The sequence below is a fragment of the Patella vulgata genome, chromosome 8 (assembly GCF_932274485.2).
Source record: "Patella vulgata chromosome 8, xgPatVulg1.2, whole genome shotgun sequence".
NCBI classification, from domain to species: Eukaryota; Metazoa; Mollusca; class Gastropoda; family Patellidae; genus Patella; species Patella vulgata.
Window position 1 is genome coordinate 28994911 of NC_065886.2, and position 27369 is coordinate 29022279.

General features: G+C 36.6%; 2 protein-coding genes across 2 annotated transcripts; one reads left to right on the forward strand and one right to left on the reverse strand.

Moving 5' to 3' along the window:
- Positions 1–137: 137 nt before the first annotated feature.
- On the forward strand, positions 138–26875 carry LOC126829342 (UDP-GalNAc:beta-1,3-N-acetylgalactosaminyltransferase 2). The gene is made up of 2 exons (XM_050559141.2): positions 138–223; positions 22360–26875. The coding sequence occupies exon 2, from the start codon at positions 22605–22607 to the stop codon at positions 24075–24077; it is 1473 nt and encodes a 490-aa protein (XP_050415098.1). The 5' UTR covers positions 138–223; positions 22360–22604; the 3' UTR covers positions 24078–26875.
- Positions 13420–18367, reverse strand: LOC126810751 (uncharacterized). The gene has a single exon (XM_050535991.2). It carries the CDS (start codon positions 18357–18359, stop codon positions 14550–14552), a length of 3810 nt encoding a protein of 1269 aa, XP_050391948.2. The 5' UTR covers positions 18360–18367; the 3' UTR covers positions 13420–14549.
- Positions 26876–27369: the final 494 nt, after the last annotated feature.

The following is a 27369-nucleotide window of genomic DNA, read 5'->3' on the forward strand; positions in this document are numbered from 1 at the left end:
TTTGTTATTAAAACTTTAAAGATACAATTTTAATCTACGAAACATCCATTTTTTAAAAAATATTAGCAGTTGGAAAGAACAATTATTTTAATTTCCCAACGGTTGTTAGTCCAAGACCTGTCCGTAGTATTGTGAGAAGAAACCCGGAAGTAAGGATAACACGTGGTTGAAAAGCTTTAAAATGGAAGAAGGCAAAACAATTGTTCATCGAAGACTAGAAGTTGTAAGTTGTTTGGCCATTAATGTCGTATATTAATTACACGACATGCTTTTAAACATGTTCTTATGATATGTCACAGGCATTGCCTGAGTAGAGTGAAGCAAGATTCTTGTTAGATCTTAATCTGAAACCTTCACAATGATTATGAAGTTTCTCAGGTGATGCAAAAAATGTTAAGCTGATGTGATTGTTGTCATACCATCATAATTAGGGTGACCCACCATAAATAAATATCTCCATATATCTCGACAATTACGCCACAATATTTATATATATGCCAAGCCTCAAATCAGTTTCACACAATTATAGTCACTAAATAAATGTTCATGTTGTACTTAATAAGCTATGACCATTAATCATGTATAAATAATAGACTGAAAACTGGTTCCAAGAGTCGTCCATAACATCCAGACACTTTTGAGTAAAAGATAGGTTACGTGCCCTTGTTTTGAAATTAGTCATGCTTAACCAGTCTATCGACCATTCTACGTCTGATTGACAGATCGGGATAATCAAGACTACTTTTTTACGAAACATAACAGAAAGCAAGAACAAGAAATTGAATTTAGAAATAAGCACGTTAGGTAGTTCAACAATCGTTTTAAGAAGCTTGTAAAAGTAAAATGAAACTACTGCTAGTATCATGTTCCTGTCTAACCCGAGTGATTCAGAGATATTATTTGTACTAAACCAAAAGATGCCGCTCTTAACGGTACAGTTAATGATAAAGCGATTTAAAAAATGAAACAAACGTAATTTCTAAATCTGCTGTAATAACCAAGAAGCTTAATTTTACTGCTATTCAAAATCGTCAACAATAAATTTTTTACGGCTGTAATAGTTGATAGATTTGTAGAGAATTGCACGTGCCATGGCTATTTATAGTATCATACTGTCAGAAAGTTGGTCTCGGCACGGCGAATGTGCATGCTTCAGTGGTAGTCTCGAACTATCAGCGGTGGACTGTATTTCTGTGAGTACATGGGTCACCCTATCATAATTAAGTTTCTCAAGTGATACATTAAATAATTTATAATGTTCAATAATTTGAAATTTCGTTTTTTCCAAATTGATTTTAATTTAGATCTACATGTATGTAAATTGTATGATTGATTTTGTTTTAAAAAAGACAAAAAAATTGTGAGAATATTTTCATTGACATCAAAAATATGTGACGTCATTGATTAAATGTGTCAAAGAAATAGACGCGTAATCCCGCTTGGGCAAGATTTGGTATTAAAGTTGAAATGTGCCTTGCCAGTTTTGCTCAGTGTATCGGGTTTGAGATGGTCTGTGAGTGACAGTTTCAGTTAGGCTCCTGTATTACCGGAAGAGCACGCAACTCTTACTTGACTTGGCCAAAGATACTGGATAATCAACCACATTAAAAACCAAACTCCTGGTTACGCATGGGGAATGGACTTTTCATCAAATATTGACAATGGTCCCAGATCCTCCGTCTTAAGACTACGGGGTTCTGGGTGACTGAGACTAATTTCATAGTTGAACCGTGGCTTCATATGGCATGTAAAATATACAAGCATGCTTAGTCGGATATTATTATTTCAAATTATATGATCACCTTTGGTGGGAAAAGTAAGAACGAGTCAAATAACAACGATTCTTCAGTAAGAAAACAATCAGCTATTTGCTTCATATTACGATGTTACTGCCGCCAAAATGAGTATAATTGTAAGCACCTCTTAGACTCTTACAAATAATATCGAAATTTATATTATTCTTTCAGAGATAGGCTTATTGTGCACGCAAAACATATTTATAGAAAATTGTCAATCCTTGGATGAGATTTGATGTGAAAATATTGAAAATATATTGTGCAATACAGTGGGCAAATAGACTAAAGTCACCCAAAATAAAATCTTATCTTAGTAAATCATCTCAAAACTGAGCTAATGCATTATGTAAAGTTCAGATTTTTAAGTTGTTGTATAAACCGGTAAATGTTTTATAGTAGGCCCATCTGAGAAATACAACTGTTACACATTTTAGGCAGATAGATATTCCAGTTGGCGTGAAAAAAATATGAACATTTTTTTATATAAAAATTTGCATTCATTTTGGCGAAAAAAAATTGAAAGCCAGTGTGAGCCCTGTCATTGCGCTAAGATAATAGAAATAAGACAATTTTTAAATCCGAGATAGACGTCAATAATGTACGGTAATCAATTATGCTCTATAACAGTCGATGCTTGCTATGGTATTAAAATCGGTTCTTTTCAGTCATATTTGTGTGATTTCAAAGCAGTATTTCCTCTTCAGAATGGCTCATACCAATTTTAGTAAAACTAATATCGCGAAAATTGCTAAAAGTTTAAAAAATCAGAATGATTTGAATGGTATTAAATATTAATAATACCCATGATAGTATACAATCAACTCCTGATTGTTACATGCATGTAGATGTGTCAGTATTGTATTGTTTGTATTTACAATTGTAAATCTATAAGTGAATAAACCATCGTATAGAAATAATGACTTGTTTGTGTTTTATTAGATTGATAGCGGTAATACAGAAGCTGATTCATGTAAAACATTTGTCATGCATAATGAAGATCATACATTGGGCAACTCACTTCGATACATCATCATGAAGAAGTAAGTATACTTTTACCTCACACTTTTGTCAGTTTGACCCTGTTCAAATTAAATGGATTTATCTCCCTTTATTGTAGTCATCATCAAAAAGTGGGTATACGAATACACCAGTGGGTATACGAATACACCAGCGAGTAAGGAGCTGTATCACTAACTAGTTTGTCCAGGGATTGATCTTGGTTTTTTTTAAGAATTGTCAGTAAAAGGCGGGGTTGGATGGTAGTATCATAAGGTCTGTCACTGAGTAAGTGGCATGGTTTTTGAATCCCTTCTTGTACATGTGACAAGGAGTAGGGTTGCCTGTCAAACCTTGTGGGTTTTCTCTGAGTCATCCGGTTTCCTCCCACTGTTAAAGACCCCTATGCGCAAAAGGAATTCTTGAAATAAAATTGAACCATATGTTAGTCCCGAAATAACCTAGTTTGTGTCAAGTGGCCATTAAACCCCCATTTCCACGTCTCCATCCCATTGTCAATAGTGTTGCAAGAATGAGGGTCTGGTAAGAAACAGCTAGGGTCTACTCATTCAGATGGGACTAAAAACCATGGTCCTGTGTAAATGTGTATGTACTCGTAAAATAACTTGAAATAAGAGTAGATCATGGTACTGCTGGGGTGCCCAGGCCTTTTTACCCTCACAGCACACTGAATGGCGTATGCACATCTTCGTTAACCTGTAGGACGTGAAACTCCATTTTATTTTCTTTGCATCAGATTTGCCCTGCTCAAATTGGATTTATCTCCCTTGTGTTGTAATCCAACTATAATACTATTGTGTAGCCGTACACTTTTTGCTACTAACATAATTCTTTTTTAATAATTATTTTTTAGTAGTGATGTTCAGTTTTGTGGCTACACAGTTCCTCATCCGTCTGAAAATAAAATCAATTTCCGGATTCAAACATATGGTAAGTTCTTGCTGGTGATCAACTTAGTGTCTTGAGGGGATTTCAATATTAGTATTTGTTTGCCTCAGAGATTTGTTTAAATTCAAAATGCCTGATGGTTAGAGCTGGGGGATAGCCTATCCCTGGAAACAAATAATCTATGAATATCGCGTTATTTGTTTCTAGGGATATCGCCTAGCTCATATGAACACAATTCATCAAGACACGTAGAACATTAAAAAGGAGCAGAGATGATTCTAACAGTACCGGTTGGGAGACATCACATGGTGTAAACAAAGCTCAAATGTTATTATTGTTTTCTATATATTATTAAACAATAAAATATGGTAAATAACATAAAAAGAAAAACATTTTTTTCAATATTTATGCTAAATATCATCCAGAAAAATCAAAACTGCCATACATGTATATCGCAGTATTTTTCTTAAGACAGTATATTTGACAGTTCTTATTTCTGTGACTATTTTATATCGAAATATCGCCCAGCTCTACTGATGTTTTTTCACCTCTTGTCATCCTTAGAAGTATCTTATGATAGTGTTAGTCTCAAAAACACTCAAATTTTCACAGGTTTTTTTTTGGTATCATTCAGTACCTTCCAAATCAACAGTCCATTTAGATCTCAATTCTGGATTATTGTTCTAGTATGGCCTACCCTCAGATGCATGCCATCTTCTCTTTACTAGCCTCAAAAGAAACCTAGACTGGCTAATGAATAATATGAATTTAATTTTTTTAAGTGTTCTTTTAAACATGCATTATGCAAGAGCAAAATCTGATTATTGCAAGTCTTAATTTAGGCTTCAGATGTTATAGAAATTATAAATTAGATCTTTATTTAAACAACAAGCCCAAAATCAACTCTGTAGACCCACGGATGGCTCGGCTACAGCTCGGATTTAAATAGGATTTCACTTATTAATAAATTCAAATATGGCGCATCCTGATCAGAATACGTCAGTTAGATCAGGGCTAAATGATAGAGTGTACTTAGCGAGGCCGCTGTAGAGCGTTTCCGCATGCCATTGAAAACTTTACTTGATAATCGAGATATGTAGGTGGAGTTAACGCCTGTCAATCAAGGTGAAGGCACATTTCACTACCATTTCTAGTCAAATATTACAACGATGATAACTATGTTCAGAATAAAGTAATTTGACTGAAATTTTCAATATATTCTTCTTTCATCATCTACTTTTGAACTGTTATAGCAAGAATGGCCAATTCTCTATAAAAATCTCCCATAATGTATCTTTAATTGATTAGATATTTGACTTTATGGCACATGTATATGAGATTTAAAGGAAGAGTATTCCAGGATAAAGGCAAATATATACATACTATTAAGACCATACATGATAAAAATCAATCTTTATAACCATCCTTTTGTTTCCCCGCTTGTACATGGTTACCTCATGGGTTTTCTCTGGGTCCTCCTGCTTCTTCCCACTGCTAAAGACCTCTACATGCAAGCGAATTATTGAAATATAATTGAATCAAATGTTAGTTCAGAAATGACATATTTTGTGTTGAGTGGATGTTAAATATGATTTCTCTCTCTCTTTATGGCCACGCAAAGTTCCTGTTACTCTCTACTGACATCATTTTGCCATCTGTTTGTTCCTGTTACTCTCTACTGACATCACGTTGCCATCTGTTTTTTCTCTAAGACTGTTAGCCAAAACCAGAATGATTTTTCAATTGTTTATTTTTTAACAGGTAAACCAGCTGTAGACATTCTAACCATTTCTAGGTAAACCAGCCGTAGATATAGATATATTCTAACCATTTGTACATTTTATAACAGGTACCCCAGCTGTAGATATATTCTAACCATTTCTATATTGACAGGTAAACCAGCTGTGGATATTTTAAGAAAGGGTTTAGAAGATTTAAATAAAATGTGTGAACATGTTTTACAGACATTTGAAGTAAGTTTACAATTAACAGAACACAGTTTTTATGGGATACAATCACTAGTTTATTCTAAAAGCACGACGTTTCGACAAGTATCCTCTTATCGTTATCAAGCACAAATGACAATTTAGTAAACTTGTGGACAATATATATGAAATTAATAAGAAACCATCTGCATGGATAAGGAATAACAGTAATAGAAATAATCAAGGTGTAAAAGATATTTAACAATAACAACAAACATAACAAGGTAATTAGCTACTAATAAGCACTGATACTGCATGATTAGAGGGTTATTAACAGTTATGAAGTCCTTCAAAAGGGTAGCATGTATGGATAGTGGGAAGTTGATAAAGCACAGGTAGTGAGGCCATGTGCATGAAGTTAAATAAGATTGCATTATATAAGTACAACTATAACAATACACAATTTGTACTAAGAAAACAAGAACAAAAATCCTCTAAAAATATAAGGGACATGTTGGGAGAATCAATAATATCGAAAATTTATTAATGAGATGGGGCGGGGATTTTAGTACAACCAAAGATGGCTTAATAGTTAAATTATGTTGTGCATCTTAATTACATCATCATATGCCCTGGGGATGTAGAGCCCTAAGTCCCTATTGAGTTCAGGTGAATGTCTTCTGATATTTATAGCTTCTAGGATCTTCCTGGTTTTCTTGTTCTGTTGGTTGGCGGTTAGTATCTGGACCTCATTCCATTTAACTCTGTGTTGTGGGTGATTCTGGAGATGTTCCGCTATGGCTGAGTTATTAGTAGCGGCTTTGGACTTATGTTCCGTTATCCTTTTGTCAATGGGTCGTTTCGTTTCCCCGATATATGTAGCCTTGCAGGAACAAACCACTTGATAGACGACTCCTTTGGGTTGGGTGGGGAGAATTGGTTGCAACTTGCCGTTGGCTTTCAATATCTGTTTCAAGGTGGTCGGGACCGAAAATGTGGTGTCAATGTTTGATTTCTTTAGTAGGTTGCTCACTCTGTATGTTAAATTACCATAAAAGGGCAAGGTTATTCTGATGGGTGATTTTTCAGGTTTTTGATAATCTTTACTGGTGGTTTTGATAGTTTCATTGATCTGCTTTTTCACTAGTAACGGGGGATAATTATTCAGGTTACAAAACACGTGGCGTAAATGGTCCAATTCTTCCTGCAGGAATTCGGGTTCACAAATGTTGATTGCTCTGCGTGCTAGGGTGGAAATAAGGGCTCTTTTGATATAATGGGGATGACTGGAGTTATAATTGATATATTGGTCTGTGTGGGTCGGTTTGCGGTATATTTTAGTTTTCATTTGATTATTGACTTTTATAACTTGTACATCTAAGAATGGTAGGGTATTTTCTTTTTCTGTTTCGATAGTGAATTTAATTCTAGGTGTTCAAGCAGGGACATAGGTTCATCATTTTCATCAAGCACCACAAACGTATCATCGACCTTGCGAAGCTAAATGATAGGAGTCGTCTATCAAGTGGTTTGTTCCTGCAAGGCTACATATATCGGGGAAACGAAACGACCCATTGACAAAAGGATAACGGAACATAAGTCCAAAGCCGCTACTAATAACTCAGCCATAGCGGAACATCTCCAGAATCACCCACAACACAGAGTTAAATGGAATGAGGTCCAGATACTAACCGCCAACCAACAGAACAAGAAAACCAGGAAGATCCTAGAAGCTATAAATATCAGAAGACATTCACCTGAACTCAATAGGGACTTAGGGCTCTACATCCCCAGGGCATATGATGATGTAATTAAGATGCACAACATAATTTAACTATTAAGCCATCTTTGGTTGTACTAAAATCCCCGCCCCATCTCATTAATAAATTTTCGATATTATTGATTCTCCCAACATGTCCCTTATATTTTTAGAGGATTTTTGTTCTTGTTTTCTTAGTACAAATTGTGTATTGTTATAGTTGTACTTATATAATGCAATCTTATTTAACTTCATGCACATGGCCTCACTACCTGTGCTTTATCAACTTCCCACTATCCATACATGCTACCCTTTTGAAGGACTTCATAACTGTTAATAACCCTCTAATCATGCAGTATCAGTGCTTATTAGTAGCTAATTACCTTGTTATGTTTGTTGTTATTGTTAAATATCTTTTACACCTTGATTATTTCTATTACTGTTATTCCTTATCCATGCAGATGGTTTCTTATTAATTTCATATATATTGTCCACAAGTTTACTAAATTGTCATTTGTGCTTGATAACGATAAGAGGATACTTGTCGAAACGTCGTGCTTTTAGAATAAACTAGTGATTGTATCCCATAAAAACTGTGTTCTGTTAATTTGTTCCCTGATCGCTAAATGCCACTTAAAGAAGAAAGTTTACAATTATTGCTGTACCCCCTCTCCTTTCCTAAGTTTACAATCATTTAAATTCTCTTATTATCGTTGGAGGGATGTTTAATTTCTTGCACCTACAATATTGTGAAAGTTGAATCTAAGGAATATCAATGCCAATGAAATGGGGTTTCAGTCCTAATTTTCTGAACCAACTGAAGAAAAAAAGAAAGAAAGAAATTGATAAAATTCTATTAAGTATTTAGATGTACAAGATATGATGTCATTGATAAAATGCCAACAGTCAGCGCCCACTCCAGATAATATATAGAATATAGTCAAGGCAAGCTACTATTGCCACCTATGATTTTTTTTGCAGAAATCTTTTGCTGGGCCCTGTCGTCATTAGCCCAGTTGGAGTAGAACAATAGGACGTTAAATTTCATTTCATTTTGTTGGGTCTGTTTTTAATCCAAGCTGTGTCATAATCAGCTGTCGATATTTGGATTTTCTTTTCTAAATTGAATGTTTCAAAATCAAATGAGATATCTGAAATACGTAAATGTCTTATTTTGATATACTATTCAAAAAAAGTAGGGGATATTTGATTTTTAAGTGTTATTAAAGTCACCTAATGAAACTGACGAACAAACAAATGACAAAATGAAATGAAGTTCACATTCATCGATTTATTCCAAATGATCGTTAGACTAAGTAAGGCACAGACTGACCATTATAAGGGTAAAATGATACCCGGGGTCAAACAACAAAGTTACCACAGCATCACAACCAAGTCAGTAACGGGTAAATCCTCCTCTGTTTGCCAAACAAGCATTGATCCGACGTGGCATACTCCTAATGAGACGTCTAAGGTCATTTTGGTCCAGATTGTCCCATTCCTGTTGCAACGCAGCAGCAAGTTCTTGGACATTGGCAGGACGTTGTTGACGTTGACGTAACCTCTGTCCAAGCATGTCCCAGACATGCTCGATGGGGGAGAGGTCGGAACTCAGTGCTGGCCAAGGTAATGTGGTGATGTTCTGTTGTTGGAGGTAACCTGTAACGATCCTGGCCCTGTGATATCTTGCGTTGTCATCCTGGAAGATGAAACGGCGGCCATGACGTCGTGCGAACGGCACAACATGGACTGCTAAGATGTTGTCCCGGTAGTACTGGCCTGTAACACGCCCTGCAACAACATGTAAAGCCGTTCTTCCAGCAACAGTGATGCCTCCCCACACCATAACAGAACCACCCCCTAATCGGTCATGTCTGATGACGTTAACGTCTTGGAAGCGCTCGTTTCGACGACGCCACACCCTCCTACGTCTGTCCAAAAAATCAACAGTGAACCTTGACTCATCTGAAAACATCACATTGCTCCAGCGTCGATTATCCCAGTGTTGACGATCCCTACACCAACGACGTCTTGCCTGAATGTGATGATCTCTCAAACAAGGGATCACGCGAGGACGTCGGGCGCGAAGGTGACCCCTATGCAGTCGATTCCGAATCGTCTGGCCACTCACTCTCACACCAGTGTCTGTTTGAAGACGAGCGCTGATCTGATTTGCTGTGATGACACGATTTCTCAAGGCCAAGGTACGGATAAATCGATCCTGGGCTTGAGTTGTCGCCCTTGGTCGACCTGAGCGTGGTCTGTCCTGTACAGATTGTGTATCACGGTATCTGGACCATAGCCTGCTTATGACAGACTGAGAAACATTCATCGTCCGCGCCACAACCGCCTGTGTTGTGCCGATCTGTAGCATGCCAAGGGCACGTAACCTTTCATTTTGGGTAAGCCGACGCATATCAAAATTTGTTTTCTGGTCACTAAAACAATTAAACTGATGTTTCCACCCTGGAATTCAATGCCACAATGACTGTAACATTCAAAGTCAGAGTCATGCAAATCTTGGGTTGGACCCCCATGATGATCCCAAGCATCACCTGCATTCCATGCGGTAGCTATTGGTGCGTTTGGGCGTCACATGTAACTGGAAATGTTTCTTCTGTTAGGTTCTATAGTGACTTTTTTCGTAGTCATTTGCATATTTTAGTATTATGCCCCCAAAATCAAATATCCCCTACTTTTTTTGAATAGTATATTAAGAAAGCAATAGCACCTTGTTAACTTGAGTTTAATCAAAAGTAGATAATCATAAGCTGTATTATTTCATTTGGGGATCACGTGGCTAAGTTGGTAAGACGCTGGCTCGCTAGCCTGGAGGTCGGGTGTTCGATCCCTGCACTGGCCGAGAAAGTTCATTCAGATTTTCCAGCGTGGTTTCCCCTTATCAGTGATGCAGGATGGAGGGCCTGACAAGGACAGCTGTCTAGTCATTTGGACGGGACGAAAAACCGAGGTCTCGTGTACACATTTACGTGCACGTAAAAGATCCCTTGGCAGTTGGAATTCGATATAAGAGTAGGCCGTAGCGCCACTGCCCGGGCAAAATTTCCCTCATAGCACACGTTAAACCCAATTTCATTTCATTATTTCATTGATGTACATGTATAATATTTACTATTAAAGATGCATTTTGCAAGAGCTAATTCTCCTTTTTGCCTTAAATGTAATATAAATTATTAATTAGACATTTATTAACTTGCCAAGATCCTAATCAACTTTTGATGACATTGGATGCTCTAGATTTTCAATGGATTGAAACACCATTTGTGGTTAATGATTTAATTAAAAAATGGATAATCAAGACTTTGTTTACTATTGTAAAAACGGTAGCAATGACAATTCTCCAAACAGCTCAGAATGAAGTAATGTGACTGGAATTTTCATTTAATATATTCCCTTTTATTACATTATCTAGTTTTGAACTATGATAGCAAGAACTGTTAGCTCTTTATCTAAATTTTACATAATGCATATTTAACCAAATTTCCTCTAAAAATTAAAATCTTGTTTTGAGCAATTGATATTACACAATATGTTAATTCATCATCTTTTTTTTTCTTTTTTTTTTGCCTTTTTAGAACAGTGTATCTGAGTTTAAAGAATCACAACCAGAAGATGTAGAAATGTCTGATCAATGATGTTACTATAAAAAGTTTATTGTCTTGGTGATATATAATGTATATATGGCTGCAGGTCTTATACAAAGGATATCCAGAATAGATAAAGACATTGAAATATTTGCAACTGGAAAGTTCTTGTACCGTGACTTGGATATGGATAGAAGCTAGGTTATGTAATATCATTTGTGAGGAGTCAGAAGATGGTATTTAGGTTGTGCAAAATTGTGCATAGAGGTTAAGAATCAAAATGTCGTTCAGAAGTAATGTGAACAGAAATGCATCACAGTAATGTCTGTCGAAGAATATGTGTGGAATTCTTTAGCAACAATGTTTTTATATTTTGTTCATGTGCATCTGCAAGGAATATATTTTGTTCATCTGTAAGGAATATATTTTGTTCATCTGCAAGGAAAATATTTTGTTCATCTGCAAGGAAAATATTTTACATCTTAAATTCATATACATGTATCCTTAATGTCTCTGATTGTCATTTGAGTGAGTTTAAATCCCTTGTAAAATACAATATTGTGAATTTGGATATATAATAGGAATATCAATCTGTTCAGTACTTACAAAGCAGGGGTGTATATTATTCCACAATGTACCTTCTTTTCCTCAATATATACTTTCTGTTCTTCCTCACAACGCTTCCCCAGTGACCCACACTTTTAGCATCATTTTGGCGTATCTAGGGTGCATGTAACTGAGGTCACGAATCAAAATGACAAAGATTTTGCTGCGTTTATTGAACTTTTTCAACTTAATGAGGGTAAATCTTACTCTGAAGCTCTTTGAAATAGAAGAATTTTTTTTTTTTTCAAAGAGTTAATAAAGTGATTTTTTCTTTTCTTTATGTACATGTACCCTTTCTTCCTCACCCTATACTTTTTTTCCTCAATATTTATTGGCTCAAATGGAATAATATATACCCCGGTTACAAAGATATGCTACATGTAATTGAAAATTTGTCAACATTCTGCATCCAATTCAGATCTGATGGGGGATCACGGTGGCTAAGTGGGTAGGGCGCTGGCTCGCTAGCCTGGAGGTCGGGTGTTCGATCCCTGCATTGGCCGAGAAAGTTCATCCCGATTTTCCGGCGTGGTTCTCCCTTGTCAGTGATGCAGGACGGAGGGGCTGACAAGGACAGCTGTCTAGTCGTTCGGATGGGACGAAAAACCGAGGTCCCGTGTACTCAATGGCGTGCACGTAAAAGATCCCTTGACAGTTGGAATTCGATATAAGAGTAGGCCGTAGTGCCGCTGTCCGGGCAAAATTTCCCTCATAGCACACTGTATGGCGTATGCCCGTCTTCATTAGCCCAGTTCAGAGCAAAACAGTAGGACGTTAAACCCCATTTCATTTCATTTCATTTCAGATCTGATGTACATGTTCCTATGTAGGATATGGTCAAAATGAGCCAGTGCATCGATAACTTATACTAAAATCTTTTAATAGGCCTATGTTTAATCTGATTTAATCCATGCAAGGAGATTATCAACCTTTGATATTTTGATTTTTTTTTAAATTAAATGTTAAAGATACATTATGTAAGATTTAGATAAAGAGCTTGCCATTCTTACATCTCGATTGCGAGCGAAGATATCGCTTCACCATTTTTAGATTAAATCAAAATGTGTCTGAACCGTTCTAATCTACTTGGAGATATCCAATGACATCGAGAGTTGATTATGGTTTTGTCATGTTAATAAAAGTCTAATTTATAGTTTACATAACATTTCAGCCTTTAAAAAAGACCTGCAATATGCAGATTTAGCTCTTGCATAATGTATGTTTAAAAAAATTAATTTAGGTACATTTAATTATGGATAGAGTTGTGAAAAATAGATATTGTCCAAAAATGTAAATTATGATCAGCATCTTTATAACTTGTTTACACACAGTCATCTTGATCAAGTTTAATGTTTACACACAGTTTAATGTCTTAACCGTTCTGTTCGGACATGACTAATGAATAAAGGCATAGGCCATACAGTGTGCTATGAGGGAAATTTTGCCAGGACAGCTGAACTGCGACTAAGTCTTATATCAGATTCCAACTGCCAAGGTTTCTTTTACGTGCATGTCAATGTGTAAACGGGACCTCAGTTTTTCGAACCATCTGTCCTGCACCACTGACATGGCAAATTGTAGAATCCTGATGAACTTTCTCGGCCAATGTGCAGGGATGGAACACGGGACCTCCAGGTTATCGAGCAAATGTCTTACTCACTGAGCCACAGCACCTCACTTACTGATGAACTGTACATCAACAGTGATTTATATACCATAGCAGATGAATATTTTTTGTTGTTAATTGTTATTATATATATGGGTGGAATTCAAAATTGGTAGGATTTTCAATTCATCATAACAGAAAAAACAGACTTGTCAAAAATGATTTTATTTTTTATTCCAATAACATCTCAAACACTTAATTATTCAAAAATACAAACATGCAGGCTTAAATGCCGGAATTATTTTTATAATTGATTCAAAAGTAATTAATAAGAGAAAAAATGTCCTGACCGTTACCAATTCTTAAACAGGATAACAAAATTTAAATATAATTCTGATTTATATTTGAATGTTGGTATATACTGTTTTTAAACTAACTTAATCACACTTGAGGCTAAGAATATTATCATGATTTTTTACAGTGATCTTTTGTATCTTTTATTTGTTGAGCAAAAAAAAAGAAGCATTTTTCTAAAACATTATCATGTGTATAGCTTTAAACAGGGGAAGATGTCAATAAGAAGCATTTGCTACTGTTTCAAGAACATCTCTTAATGACACCTACATAAAGATGAGCATTTCTTGCATCATAATTACTTAATTACAGCAGTCAATTAACATCGGTAACGGTCAGGACAATGCAGGTAACGGTCAGGACAGGAATGGTAACGGGTTGACATGAACCATAAACAACCTAATTTAACAAATAAATTTGTAACATGAAAGGGATCAAACACTATTATTAACCACTGACCCTAATTTTTGGCAGACAGTGCACAAACAAGTAGAAATGGAAAGCTTTAACAACTGATGACATCTTTTCTCCAATACTATAGTTACGGTTCACACTTATGAATTTGAGATATCAAAACTATAGATAAATTGTTGGTATTTAAATAACATTCTATAGCTTTCAAGTATGAGAAAAGCGACTTTTGTTTTGATTGAAAACTCACTATTATCAGTATCAAAAGACAAGAGTAATCAGCATAAATAATTTTATAGCCGTCTCTATGTAATACATTTCCTTCATTTTCGGACAAATATTTTTGAAATACAATGGTTTTACAAACATCTCCAGTCCAGTCGAATAGACTACAACTACAGAAATCTTGAAGCTTTGAATAGTATTCAGTAGATTTCAAATTCATCAAATTAAACAAATTGAAAAAGTCAAAGTAACACATCTCACATTTTTCAAATGTACAAATATCTATGAGGAATGAATCACTTGAAAAAACAATCTCATAATCATTCAAGTTCACTTCTTGGTACAATATGATATTCCTCAATTGTTGTCCACTGTTTCATTTTGTACATTTGCTGTAAGCATATGTTTTTTAACCATATTCCATATTTTGGGATCAACCTCTCGGTGTCTGGAGTTCTCCTTACCCTTGATCGGTAATGGTTCTGGGATACACGCAAGGACACTGATGTCATAATCATACCAGCATCTATCTTTGAATCTGGGCCAGAAAAAGCAGTTGCTTTCATGTGTAATGTGGTGCATACATTCAACATAAACCTCATTTTGTTCATCATATTCTAAAACCCTTCCAGGATATGCATTGCCGTCATAGGAAACAATGACATACTTGTCCAACAATGTCTCTGGCATAGGCAAGTCTCTCTTCAGTGCCTCATAGGTGGCGGGCTCAGGAGGCGTGGTTGAGGCGGTGGCAGGCTCAAGAGGCGTGGTTGAGGCGGTGGCAGGCTCAGGAGGTGTGGTTGAGGCGGTGGCAGGCTCAGGAGGCGTGGTTGAGGCGGTGGCAGGCTCAGGAGGTGTGGTTGAGGCGGTGGCAGGCTCAGGAGGCGTGGTTGAGGCGGTGGCAGGCTCAGGCGGTGTGGTTGAGGCGGTGGCAAGCTCAGCAGGTGTGGTTGAGGCGGTGGCAGGCTCGGGTGTGATGGCAGGCTCAGGAGGTGTGGTGGAAGTGTTGGCAGGCTCATGAGGTGTGGTTAGGGTGGTGGCAGGCTCAGGAGGCGTGGTTGAGGCGGTGGCAGGCTCAGGAGGTGTGGTTGAGGCGGTGGCAGGCTCAGGCGGTGTAGTTGAGGCGATGGCAGGCTCAGGAGGTGTTGTTGAGGCGGTGGCAAGCTCAGGAAGTGTGGTTGAGGCGGTGGCAGGCTCAGGAGGTGGGGTGGAAGTGTTGGCAGGCTCTGAGACATGAGGTGTGGTTAGGGTGGTGGCAGGCTCAGGAGGTGTGGTGGAAGTGGTGGCAGGCTCAGGAGGTGTGGTGTACGGCAAGGCAGGAACAAAGTGGTTTGGTAACCAGTGTTCACGTGTCAGCTCCTGTGTTCGTGTGCTTGTCCACATTATTTGAATTATGTCTGTTCTAGAACATTTGGTTTGTGGAAGGATCAACCGATGAAGGTGTTCTCTTACACCTTTGTTTCCCAACTGTGGATAGACTGAAAAGATCTTAACACCTAAGATACTTGAAAGGGCATGTAACTGCCATATTCCCATGTATGTTCTGGACTTTCTGATGGACATTATCTCATCTCTGAACACAGTGTGAATGACTGCTGTTGTCATGTGGACCCCAGCAATGTAATGTTCTGAATATAGGCAGTAATTTGCAGCAAGACTTTGAGGAACCTTCACTGTTGGTGAAAGGCCTTTTATCAAATGATTCTGTGACAAGTACAGATCTTCATTGTTAACCAGCTCGATAACAATTCTTGCCCTCATTTCTTCATGTGACAATTCATCACCAAAAGCAAACACACTGGCAGTGTGTGGCAGACAGTTTCCATCAGCGCTAACTTTTACAGGACAAAACTGAACTGGTGCATCATTTGGGTATATTTGCTTGGCTTGTCTGTCCACCTTTAGGCCTGTGCTCACAATAGTCTGTTGTTCACATTGAACTGTGTATTCCATCATTTCAGCTACAGATTTGCATTTGTTCTGAAGATCTTGATAGGTACAGCAATCACATAATTCCTCAAGAATGTTTTCAAAATACTGTCTCCTTGATGACATGCCATTTTCTTCAATTTCCTCTTCAAGTTTTGATTTCTTGCCGGATGTTTCAGATGTTTCCAACTTTACCCTTGATCTTTTCTCAGGAAACATGAACCTATTGCATTCATGATTCTTGCAAGGGGAGATGTGAGTGCACGAACAGCTTACATCTCTGTAATACATTGTGTGGGGTGACTCTGATATGACCTGGTGAATCCTCATGGTTCCTGGAACTGGATCAAGACTTGAGAATTTCTTCAGCTTTTCAATAGCTTGTATGTCATTTTCATTGATGAGAAACAATTTCACACTGGTTTTGGCTTCTTCTAGTTTTGATACAAATGTTGCAACATCTGCAATTGAGGTTCCACATCTAACAATGTCATCTGCTCTTCTCTTCAGTGCTCCACCAATCCCATCGGGAGCCCCCTTACCATGCCCGGATTCAAAATAGTTCCAATCCAGATGTTTGAAACCCAAGGTAAAAGGCAGAGAGGAAAAATGGTAAAAATTTCCTTTTTGACGGTATTGTGATGTTGGTCCGTCACTGTAGAAATGAATGGTATCAATACTGGGAGCCTCTTTTCTCACGTCTTTGAGAAGAGGAAGGAGATGGGCCCATATTGCTGCTGGACCATGCTCCAAAGAATCTGACACTGTACAAAAGGTCTTGTGGCAGTCCTTTGTATAGAGGATTCCAGTATGTAAGGTAATCTGTGTTTTCGAAGCACCAAAGTGCATAGCTTGGATTTCACTGTCTAACTTCCCTTGATAGTTTTCGGCAAAGTCAACATGCAGAATGCACTCTTTATCATTTAAATCCCTAAGAATGTTTCTATGGTGCAGAAATTGATTTTTCATGTTGTAGAAGTGTCTCTTGAATTTGGGAATCTGGTCTTGGAAACTTTGAACGAGGTCACTTAAATATCCAGATTCTTCTTTCTTTGTGGTTATGAAGACATCTTTCACCCCACAATTTTTTATTTCTCGTTTTACCCTCATATGCGTCCAATGTAGCCAAGATACTGTCTGGTTCTGATCTTTGTCAGAGATATTCAATTCATAATCACAGCATTTTTGACATTCTCCATACATGCAGGTTTTATTGTTGATGTCACATGCTGTTTTCTTGACAACGTTGTCTGGATTGGAGTCATTCAGCACATGAAGACTGTGCAATTTCTCAGTTACAAGACGAAAATTGTCGTGGATCTTGCACAAGCAGGTGTCTCTTTCATACTCTGTTGCTTTCCGGATCCAAAAAGGTTTCATTCTTCTAAAGGAGGTCAAGCTCATATGGCAATTTGGATTCTCTGACTGAAATTTTCTGAATAGGTTTCTTACATTATCTGTGAGAAGTCTCTTCTGTTTTCTAACTTTCCTGAAAGTTACTGTTTCTTTTTTTCCTGATGTGATGCGACTGTTGTCATCTCGTTCAAAGAAATTTTGTATTTTCTGTTTGGTTCTTCTTATGAGACATGTTCTGGTTTTGAGATTTGTTCTTGTCTTAATTCTCAAGGATTTTGCGGCATGAGTTCTCATTCTGTATTTTTGCAGTACTTTTCCTGCTAATGTCTGTGAAAAAGATCTCTTATATTTCTTTGAAGACTGCTTGTAGCTATTACGGAGTTGATCCATTAGGACATTATGAAAGAGCAAAGTTTTTCTGACGGTCTTAAGTGAAGAGTATTTCATGGTCCTATTCGTCCTAGTTCTGGGAGTTCCTTCACCTGTCATGGTTTTATTTTTATTTCTCTGAATTCTTTTTCTCAACATTTCTATTCGCTTTTTCTCAACAGTGAGTTTTTTCTGAAGATCTTCTACTTTTCTTTGAGAAGCTTTTCTTTCTTCTCTCCGTCTTCTCCTGGCTTGTTGTCTCTGCCTTGATGGTCCGGGTATTGGTTGATCTTCATTAGGAGACATGGGTGGGGTCATCAACTGTTCAACATCTTTCAACTTCTGTCGTTGCTTCCGTTTTATTTCCCTCCACTTAGACCTTTGGGATTTCTTGTCTCTCCTGGACATGTCAATGATGTTCGCTCTTCTGCTTGAATTTCTTAACTTTTCTTTTTCGAGATATTGAGTTCTCTTTTGTGGATCACGGTCCCGGTTCATTCTGTAACGTCGCATTTTCTCTGCAGCACTTAGAGCCATTCTGTAACAAAAGCAAAAAAATCAGGTATTCATTGTACAATGATAATGCAAACTTTGGCAACTATACAATAAAAAATACTGATAATAAAACATTAACGTGAGAAAATTTTGTTTGTTCTTATCCCTTAAAGCAGTAAATAGAAATTCACAATCCCTTCATTGAAACTTTCTGTCTAAATTGAAATTTAATCAAAATTTGTCCTGACTGTTACTAAAAATTGTGTTTTTTAAATAATACATCCAAGTTCCTTTGAACTGTAAAATTTGATGACAAAAAAACATTTCAACTTTTGAAATAATTGTAAATTTGACATCTTCTTAGAAACACTAATTAATAACTTAATTAATTTCACAAAATACTACCATTTTGTCCTGACCGTTACCAAATTTTGTCCTGACCGTTACTAAAAATTGTGTTTTTTAAATAATACATCCAAGTTCCTTTGAACAGTATAATTTGATGATAAAAAAACATTCCAACTTTTGAAATAATTGTAAATTTGACATCTTCTTAGAAACACTAATTAATAACTTAATTAATTTCACAAAATACTACCATTTTGTCCTGACCGTTACCAAATTTTGTCCTGACCGTTACTAAAAATTGTGTTTTTTAAATAATACATCCAAGTTCCTTTGAACAGTATAATTTGATGATAAAAAAACATTCCAACTCTTGAAATAATTGTAAATTTGACATCTTATTAGAAACACTAATTAATAACTTAATTAATTTCACAAAATACTACCATTTTGTCCTGACCGTTACCAAATTTTGTCCTGACCGTTACTAAAAATTGTGTTTTTTAAATAATACATCCAAGTTCCTTTGAACAGTATAATTTGATGATAAAAAAAACATTCCAACTCTTGAAATAATTGTAAATTTGACATCTTATTAGAAACACTAATTAATAACTTAATTAATTTCACAAAATACTACCATTTTGTCCTGACCGTTACCAAATTTTGTCCTGACCGTTACTAAAAATTGTGTTTTTTAAATAATACATCCAAGTTCCTTTGAACAGTATAATTTGATGATAAAAAAACATTCCAACTCTTGAAATAATTGTAAATTTGACATCTTCTTAGAAACACTAATTAATAACTTAATTAATTTCACAAAATACTACCATTTTGTCCTGACCGTTACCAAATTTTGTCCTGACCGTTACTAAAAATTGTGTTTTTTAAATAATACATCCAAGTTCCTTTGAACAGTATAATTTGATGATAAAAAAACATTCCAACTCTTGAAATAATTGTAAATTTGACATCTTATTAGAAACACTAATTAATAACTTTATTAATTTCACAAAATACTACCATTTTGTCATGACCGTTACCAAATTTTGTCCTGACCGTTACTTTACATCATGGTAACGGTCAGGACAGTAACGGTCAGGACAATTCTTACATAAAATTGAAATAAAAAAATGAATGGTCCCTGAAACATGTTGAAGGACATGCCTTCAATCTCTTACATTTCTTTGCAACATTTCTACGAAAATAAGAAAAATAAAAGATATTTATTTGGCCAACAATACGTAGGTAACGGTATGGACATTTAAGGGTGACACACAACAATTTTACTTACTTGATGGCGTGTAATTTCTTCAAAATGTGTAGAATAGCTCTCTGTCATCTGCTATCACATGGACAGGAAGTAGCTCAAGCAGACACAGGAAGTAGAATTATTGTCCAGGTCCAAGGAGTAATCATTGCATGAATTCCATACACTGGTAACGGTCAGGACACAAAACCATAGGACAAGCATATTATGAAGTGTAGAAAAAAAATTTTTTAATCAAGAAACAAATTAAATGCAGTTTGAAAATGCTTGTTCATTCCTTATAGGCCTAATATAAATTTATTTGTTTAATTGTAATTTTTTTTACATTATTTGTGAATATGAACATCCTGACCGCCACCGTAGGACGGGCAAAATCTGCTAATTTTGCCCATGAAATGAGGCTAAATATATATTTCAAAATGACAAAACTGTTAAATAACTATATCCATTGATAGAGAGGCATCTACATATTTCTTATAAGTAAAGAAAATAATTTTAAGCTCAAGTTCTTTTTTTCTGAGGGGACCGGACAGAAATTCCTACCAATTTTGAATTCCACCCATATATAATGTTTTTTGTAATAAAAATATGTTTAATTATGGAAATGTGTATGTTCATTTCTTATTTTCTTTAACTAACAACTTGGAACAGGTTAGAATTATGTTCAAGTAAGCACAGGTCGGTCCAGAACAGTAGGACAGACAGGCCTATACAACTTTTTTCCATTCATTGACCTCACCTTGTTTCCCCTTAAATCATGAGGTCATTTCAAAAATGTTCTGGTTATTATCAGGCGATGCATGATTAATTCAATGTCATATTTCCTACTGTAAGGAGAGGTAACTCGATTAAATGTTTGTCTGAAATCAGAAGTGGAGTCAGACTAGTAATCCTCTCATCATTGACTTCAATGTTAAATCCATCACAATTCTTGGCCTATAACATTTTTTGAAACAGATGATCTTGATTTTTATAAACGCAAAGAGCACAATATGTTACAATCATCTGATGGGGGTTGATTATTTATATTCTTTGGGGCCTGACAAGGACGGCTGTCTAGTCGTTCAGGTGGCACTTAAAAGATCCCTTAGCAGTTAGACTGCGATATAAAAGTAGGCTGGAGCGCCCGCAGTCCAGGCAAAATTTCCCTCATAGCACATTACTTCATTTCATTTTCTAGCATTTTGCTGGACAAGGTGAAAGGAGAGAGAGAGAAATGAGGACCCAGAGAAAACCCACGAGGTTGGACAGGCGACCCTACTGCTTGTCAGTACAACCGGGGAATCGAATCCATAACAGACCTTATGATACAGCGCACACGTGCTAACCATCATTCGACCATTCCCCAACCCCCAATCCCCCCCCCGTCAGTGAAAGGAATCTATAGTAACTGACATCATTTTAGTTGGGGATTTCTGTAATTCATTTGTTTACTTCCAGATTCTTCCACCTTAAAATCATGAATATTTACTAAAACCTGGAAGAAAGTGGAAATTCAATCACTCTTCTAAGCTTAGGATTACAGACCAAAAAGGCAACAAACAATGCCATGCAAGGGGAGGGGTGCGGGATATTTACATTAGTCATTTTTAGTGCAAATAATCCTCTTGAAATTCAACATTAATCATCCACAGTGATAAAATTTGCTTACTTTTTGTGGATGCATTATTCAAGAGCTAAAACTGCCTAATACAGATCGTTCGTTTGGCCTCAAAATTTTATATAAATTATTAATTAGACAAATCATTAATTACCTATACCAGGCCAATAATCAATTCTCTAGAACTTCGGAGGGTTTTGTTTCTCAACAGAGTTTAATACGATTTGCAGTTAATGATTTAATTTAAAAATGGATAATCGAGACATGGTTTATTATCGTAACAACGGTATCAATGACAATCGAGACTGCACTATTCTGCAAAGGACAAATATTCCGCTCAGGGTGAATAGTAATTTGAAACTTTCAACATATTTCCCTTTTCATTATCTATTTTAAACTATTATATTTAAACTATCAGTCCTTTATCTAAATCTTACATAATGCATCTTTAATGCTGTAATGCCCCAGATTTGTCCAGGAACAATCTTACCGAATTTTAGTAATTTATGTTTATACCTTCAAGAGTTATACCCTTTAACACCCTGTAGCATCCCGTGGAATTTCGACCAACGTCATAATCTGATTTACATTAAACCCATATTCTTTGTTTCGATTTTTACGGTGAATAACAATTACACTAATTTCTGATACTTGCATTTTTAATTCATAGTTGTTTGCCGACAACCATGTATCATACAGTATAAAGACCGCTTTTATATTCACCTGAGGATATACAACTTAGCTGCAGTAGTGTTTATATGTACATATTAAAGCCTTGCTAATAAATATATATATTTCAGGAAATTCTAATACATCGGTGGCATGTCAACAATAATTATGAAAATCAGATGTTTTCACTCGTTTTGATGACCTAAATACTGTGCTAGTCTGAATAAATTTTCGGAAAATATCAGTGGAATTTGGACAAAACCCATCTGTTATTTCCCACAGACATATCTTTTATACCATTCCAGATCCAAATGATGTACATGAAACTTTTATACCATATGTAATTTTCCTCACCGAAGAACCATTCCAGATTCGAATGATGTACATGAAACTTTTATTAATGATTAGTGTGGGTTTAATAGCAGTGGAATTCAAACTAAATATTATTTGGAATCTAATTCAAGTTGAAAAGGAGAGAGTCGACTTAAAATTAGCTGTATGTGTTTTATCTGCTCGAGAGAATTTTAAACAGAGACAAACTCTACGTGAAACTTGGTTTAATGATAAGTATTACAACAACCGAACGATTCGAATAAAATCAGTTTTTGTTGTCGGACGATCAGGCTGCTGTATTCATCCCGAAAACCGATTAGATCCGTTTGATTGCAAACAGTGGTATTATTCCGTGCCAGATAACCCTGATAACATAGCATTATTCCAAATATCGAACAAACACTCCACAAAAAGTGATTATTCTACCGTTGATCGGTTATGGATAAAAGTCCAACACCCAGTAAGGATAAAAAGATTAGGAATTGCTAACACCTTAACCAGTGCTTTCAAACCAGAGTTACTAAATTCCATCCGCGTAGGTCTAGCTACCTTTGACCAGGGTGAACTCGAGGAGGTTGTGTCTGTTCAATTTTCTTACATGGATCCGGGCATCCTACACAATGGTTACAACTATCAGCCCATTACTGAACGGTATCTACCAAAAGATTTAGAATATGAGATATATGTCGAAGGACTTCCAACTGGCTTCGTTTTTGGTGATTCTGAAACAACTATTATGCATGACACTGGCGCTGTAGTTGTTGAGGGGTTGACAGCAGATAGAACGTACATAAATAATTCAAACATTAATAGTCTTATATCGTTTATGTTTAATGTAGATGAAATTGAAGAGTTGCGAAACAAGAGAGATAAGCGCGATAATTTGGACCTAGAATGGCAGAGTATAGAAGTTGGTGTGGAGGCCGAGTTATCAAAAGAGATGAAAGAGAACGGTGATATATTGTTGGTGGACACGATGGACGTTTATAGAAATTTACCAAAGAAACTATTAGCATGTCATCGCTGGTTCTATGATAAATATGAAGTTCACTTTGTTTTGAAAACGGATGATGATTGTTTTGTAGATATACGATCGATTTTAAACAATTTACACGTAAATCTATCTCATAAACTCTGGTTAGGTCATTTCCGGAATGATTGGCTGGTGCAGCGATCCAACAAATGGCGGGAGCGATACTACACGTCACAGATTTATCCCAAGTTTGCTTGTGGATCCGGAAATGTTGTTTCATCGGATGTTCATCGCTGGCTGGCAGGAAATCATCTGGATCTGTTTGCCGGTTACCAGGGTGAAGATACGGCTATGGGAATCTGGCTATCCGCGTTGGGTGTCAAATATGAACAACACTCGAGATTTGTTTGTGATTTGTTTCTGAAATGTAGTCAACCGTTTGTTGTGCCTAATTTAAATATAACAGAAATACAAGTCATGTGGGATAATAATATCAAATGTGGATTTCCTAGTGGTTGTAGTTGTAAACAGACAATACAGTAAATATACATGATTCTGTTGAAGGCAGCATTTCAGGACTCAAATTTGAAAATAAAGTGTAGGCCACGGTGGTTGAGCGACTAGCACGTTCACTCGCTCACCTGGGGGTCCCTTGTTCGATCCTTCGGTTGGCCGAGAAAGTACCGATATGAAATTGATATGCATAATTTAAATTAGTGAAACAAAGAATCTTATTGAATTTCCGCAATTTCAGTTATTTATTACTTCTAGAGTTGTGGCCCTTGTTTAATTTTGTTGGATCTTGTGAACATTTTAACGACAAAGGTTTTCTTCCGATGGGGGTTCATGCAGGACGGAGGGTCTGACAAGGACAGCTGTCTAGTCCTTCGGATGAGACGAAAAACCGAGGTCCCGTGTAAACATTGGAATGCACGTGAAAGATCCCTTGGCAGTTGGAATTCGATATAAGAGTAGGCGATAGTGCCGCTGCCCGGGCAAAATTTCCCTCATAGCACACTGTATGGCGTTTGCCCGTCTTCATTAGCCCAGTATAGGAGCAGAACAGTAGGACGTTAAACCCCATTTCATTTCATTTCATTTCCGATGGGGGTCACGATGGCTAAGTGGGTGAGACGCTGGCTCGCTAGCTTGGAGGTCGGGTGTTCGATCCCTGCATTGGCCGAGAAAGTTCATCCAGATTTTCTGACGTGGTTACCCCGTGTCAGTGATGCAGGACTGAGGGCCTGACAAGGACAGCTGTCTAGTCGTTCGGATGGGACGAGGTCCCGTGTACATATTGGCGTGCACGTAAAAGATCCCTTGACATTTAGAATTCGATATAAGAGTAGGTCGTAGTGCCGCTGTCCGGGCAAAATTTCCATCATACATGTAGCACACTGTATGACGTATGTCCGTCTTCATTAGCCCAGTTCGCAGCAAAACAGTAGGACGTTAAACCCCATGTCATTTCGTTATCTTCCGATCGTATGAAATTTATATGCATCATTTGAATAAGTGCAACTACTTACCTGCTGTGGGCGTATGTTTCGTTGCCTGGCAATGTATCTTATCAGTCATAGTAAACTTTTTAATTTCCAAAGATCAGTAACTATCGATACTCTGGACCCTATTTTTATAAATTCAAAGGCATTGCTGAATGGGACTGATGATGCCCCTGTAAATCTAAATCATGCTGCTTTTGATAAACTGCATAGGTACATTGAGTTAAATATACATTATGCAAGAGCTAAATCTTCCTATTGCAGGTCTTTCTTTAGGCCTGGAATGTTCTATAAGCTATAAGCTGTTAAATAGACATTTATTAACAATACAAGACCATAATCAACTCTCGATGGCATCGAACACTCGAGATTTTAACTAGATTAGAACGGTTCGCCATTTAAAAATTTAATTTAAAAATGGGAAAGCGAGGCTAAGTCTCGAATATACCAGTGCCCTGGTTACCACAATGCACACATCTTGTCAAAATTACAAACAGTGATAACTTGGCTCAGAATAAAGTTATTTAAATGAAATGTTCATTTTTTACATTATCTATTTTTGAGCTATTATAGCAAGAATGATCAGCCCTTTATCTAAATCTTACATAATGTATCTTTAACTCATCGGTTTAAAGTGTAGTCTCTGTCACTTGATTACTTGATCTCATTCTAGAAACCTTTGACCTGTATTTTTCATCTCGGAACTTGAGTGTAAAACTGGATGTCAATTATCAGATGTTTTGTTATTATTAACAGCACACCCCATTCCTTCATCATTCCCTGGATAACATGGGAAAATATTCGGATATTTAAACTGTCAGTTTTTAATAATATTGACCCCTGTTATTGATGACCGACAACTCACCTTCGCTTTTTCTTTTCTTTATTGTTTTAGTTCTTACTAAATAAATGTTCGACCTACTGCTCTTTAATGTACTCTCACTTTCGCCGATTAAAAATAACCACCACACCAAAAAGCCATATTCATGTTGCTTGTTTTCATGCTTTGGAGTGTACAATTATGTGATTATATAACACTATAGGGTTATTTTAGGTCTAAGAAAAGTGTTCTGTTTAATATAGAAATCTTTACCTACATGATGTGTGACGAAAACTAGGATAAAGAAGTAGCTTGCATTACTCTGCTACTATCTTAGACTAACTCACAGACATTTATGTCAGTATCCATTTCTGGAAAGTAGAGTACTATCGTCCAGTCATTTCGTGCGCGGATTAGTACAATTAACTAGAATAATGTTGACGTTAAATGGTGCCCATATGAAACACCGAAAAATGGTAATTGTCCCGCCCAAATAGCTGCTGCATTATACTTCTATATATATATATTATTGATTTACTTCAGACAGTCATTCGGAGCCCAGGGGATCAGCATACCTATAGCCTCCTCGACTTAGAGGCTAGGGCGAAGACATCATCCTAGCGCAAACGTTATGTAGAACTATCAAGAAATATGTGGCTCTTGCCACCTTAAGCCGTTAGGTCTAAGTTAGAAAGGATAGTAAACTCAGACCGTGGATATTTTTATAACTCCTAAAGTATCTCTAATAGATGTTGTAGTTTTTCAGTATTTAACCTTTGTAGTTTGCTGTATTTGTTATATAAACTTAATAACAACATAAACGGTGTTCCAGGTTCAGTTAATTGATGATTGAGATAATTGATCCCACAACGTGAAGTCGAAGAAAGGTCTAGAAGAAAGTGTCACACATCCCTACCCCGTAGTGCCACAGGCCGTTTTATTTGGTACCGCGACACAGGATAGTGTCACAATTATATGTACATTTGTAATTATATTGAATAAAATATTGTCTTAACCATTTTTTGAAGTTTTAAACGTTCATTTAAATTATTTCTGTGAATCTTGTATCCCGTAAAGGAATGTTATTTATTTCGCACAGGACGACTGTAACATCCAGTATCCAACATTGTCTTTATGGGTTGATAAAGCCAGATAATGTATGGGACCCTGTTCTGGGTCAGCTTTTGATATCAATATATTTTCACCTACAAGCGTTCCACTTCCGACAGAAATAGATTTGTCCGCCCAATTAATCCAAAATGACTTAAATGTTCCACAATCCAAATGTGTTCCATACTTGAAGCCCATATTGTTCCCATCCCTGCGCACAACAGTGTACGTGTTAATTCCCGCACCAAAAACAATGTTATAAATCGCGCTGTTGGCATCTGTGTTGTTAAATAGTCCGATCTTTCCGTCCCTGCAAGCCTTGACAAAAAATATCCAATTCGTTTTGGTACCGACATCAGTAAAGTGTATATACGGCGAATATTCTGGCACTTTTAAAATCACA

Excerpts from the sequence above, each read along its gene's own strand:
- LOC126810751 (XM_050535991.2), bottom strand. The coding sequence starts at position 18,359 with ATGCGACGTTACAGAATGAACCGGGACCGTGATCCACAAAAGAGAACT.
- LOC126829342 (XM_050559141.2), top strand. The coding sequence starts at position 22,605 with ATGATGTACATGAAACTTTTATTAATGATTAGTGTGGGTTTAATAGCA.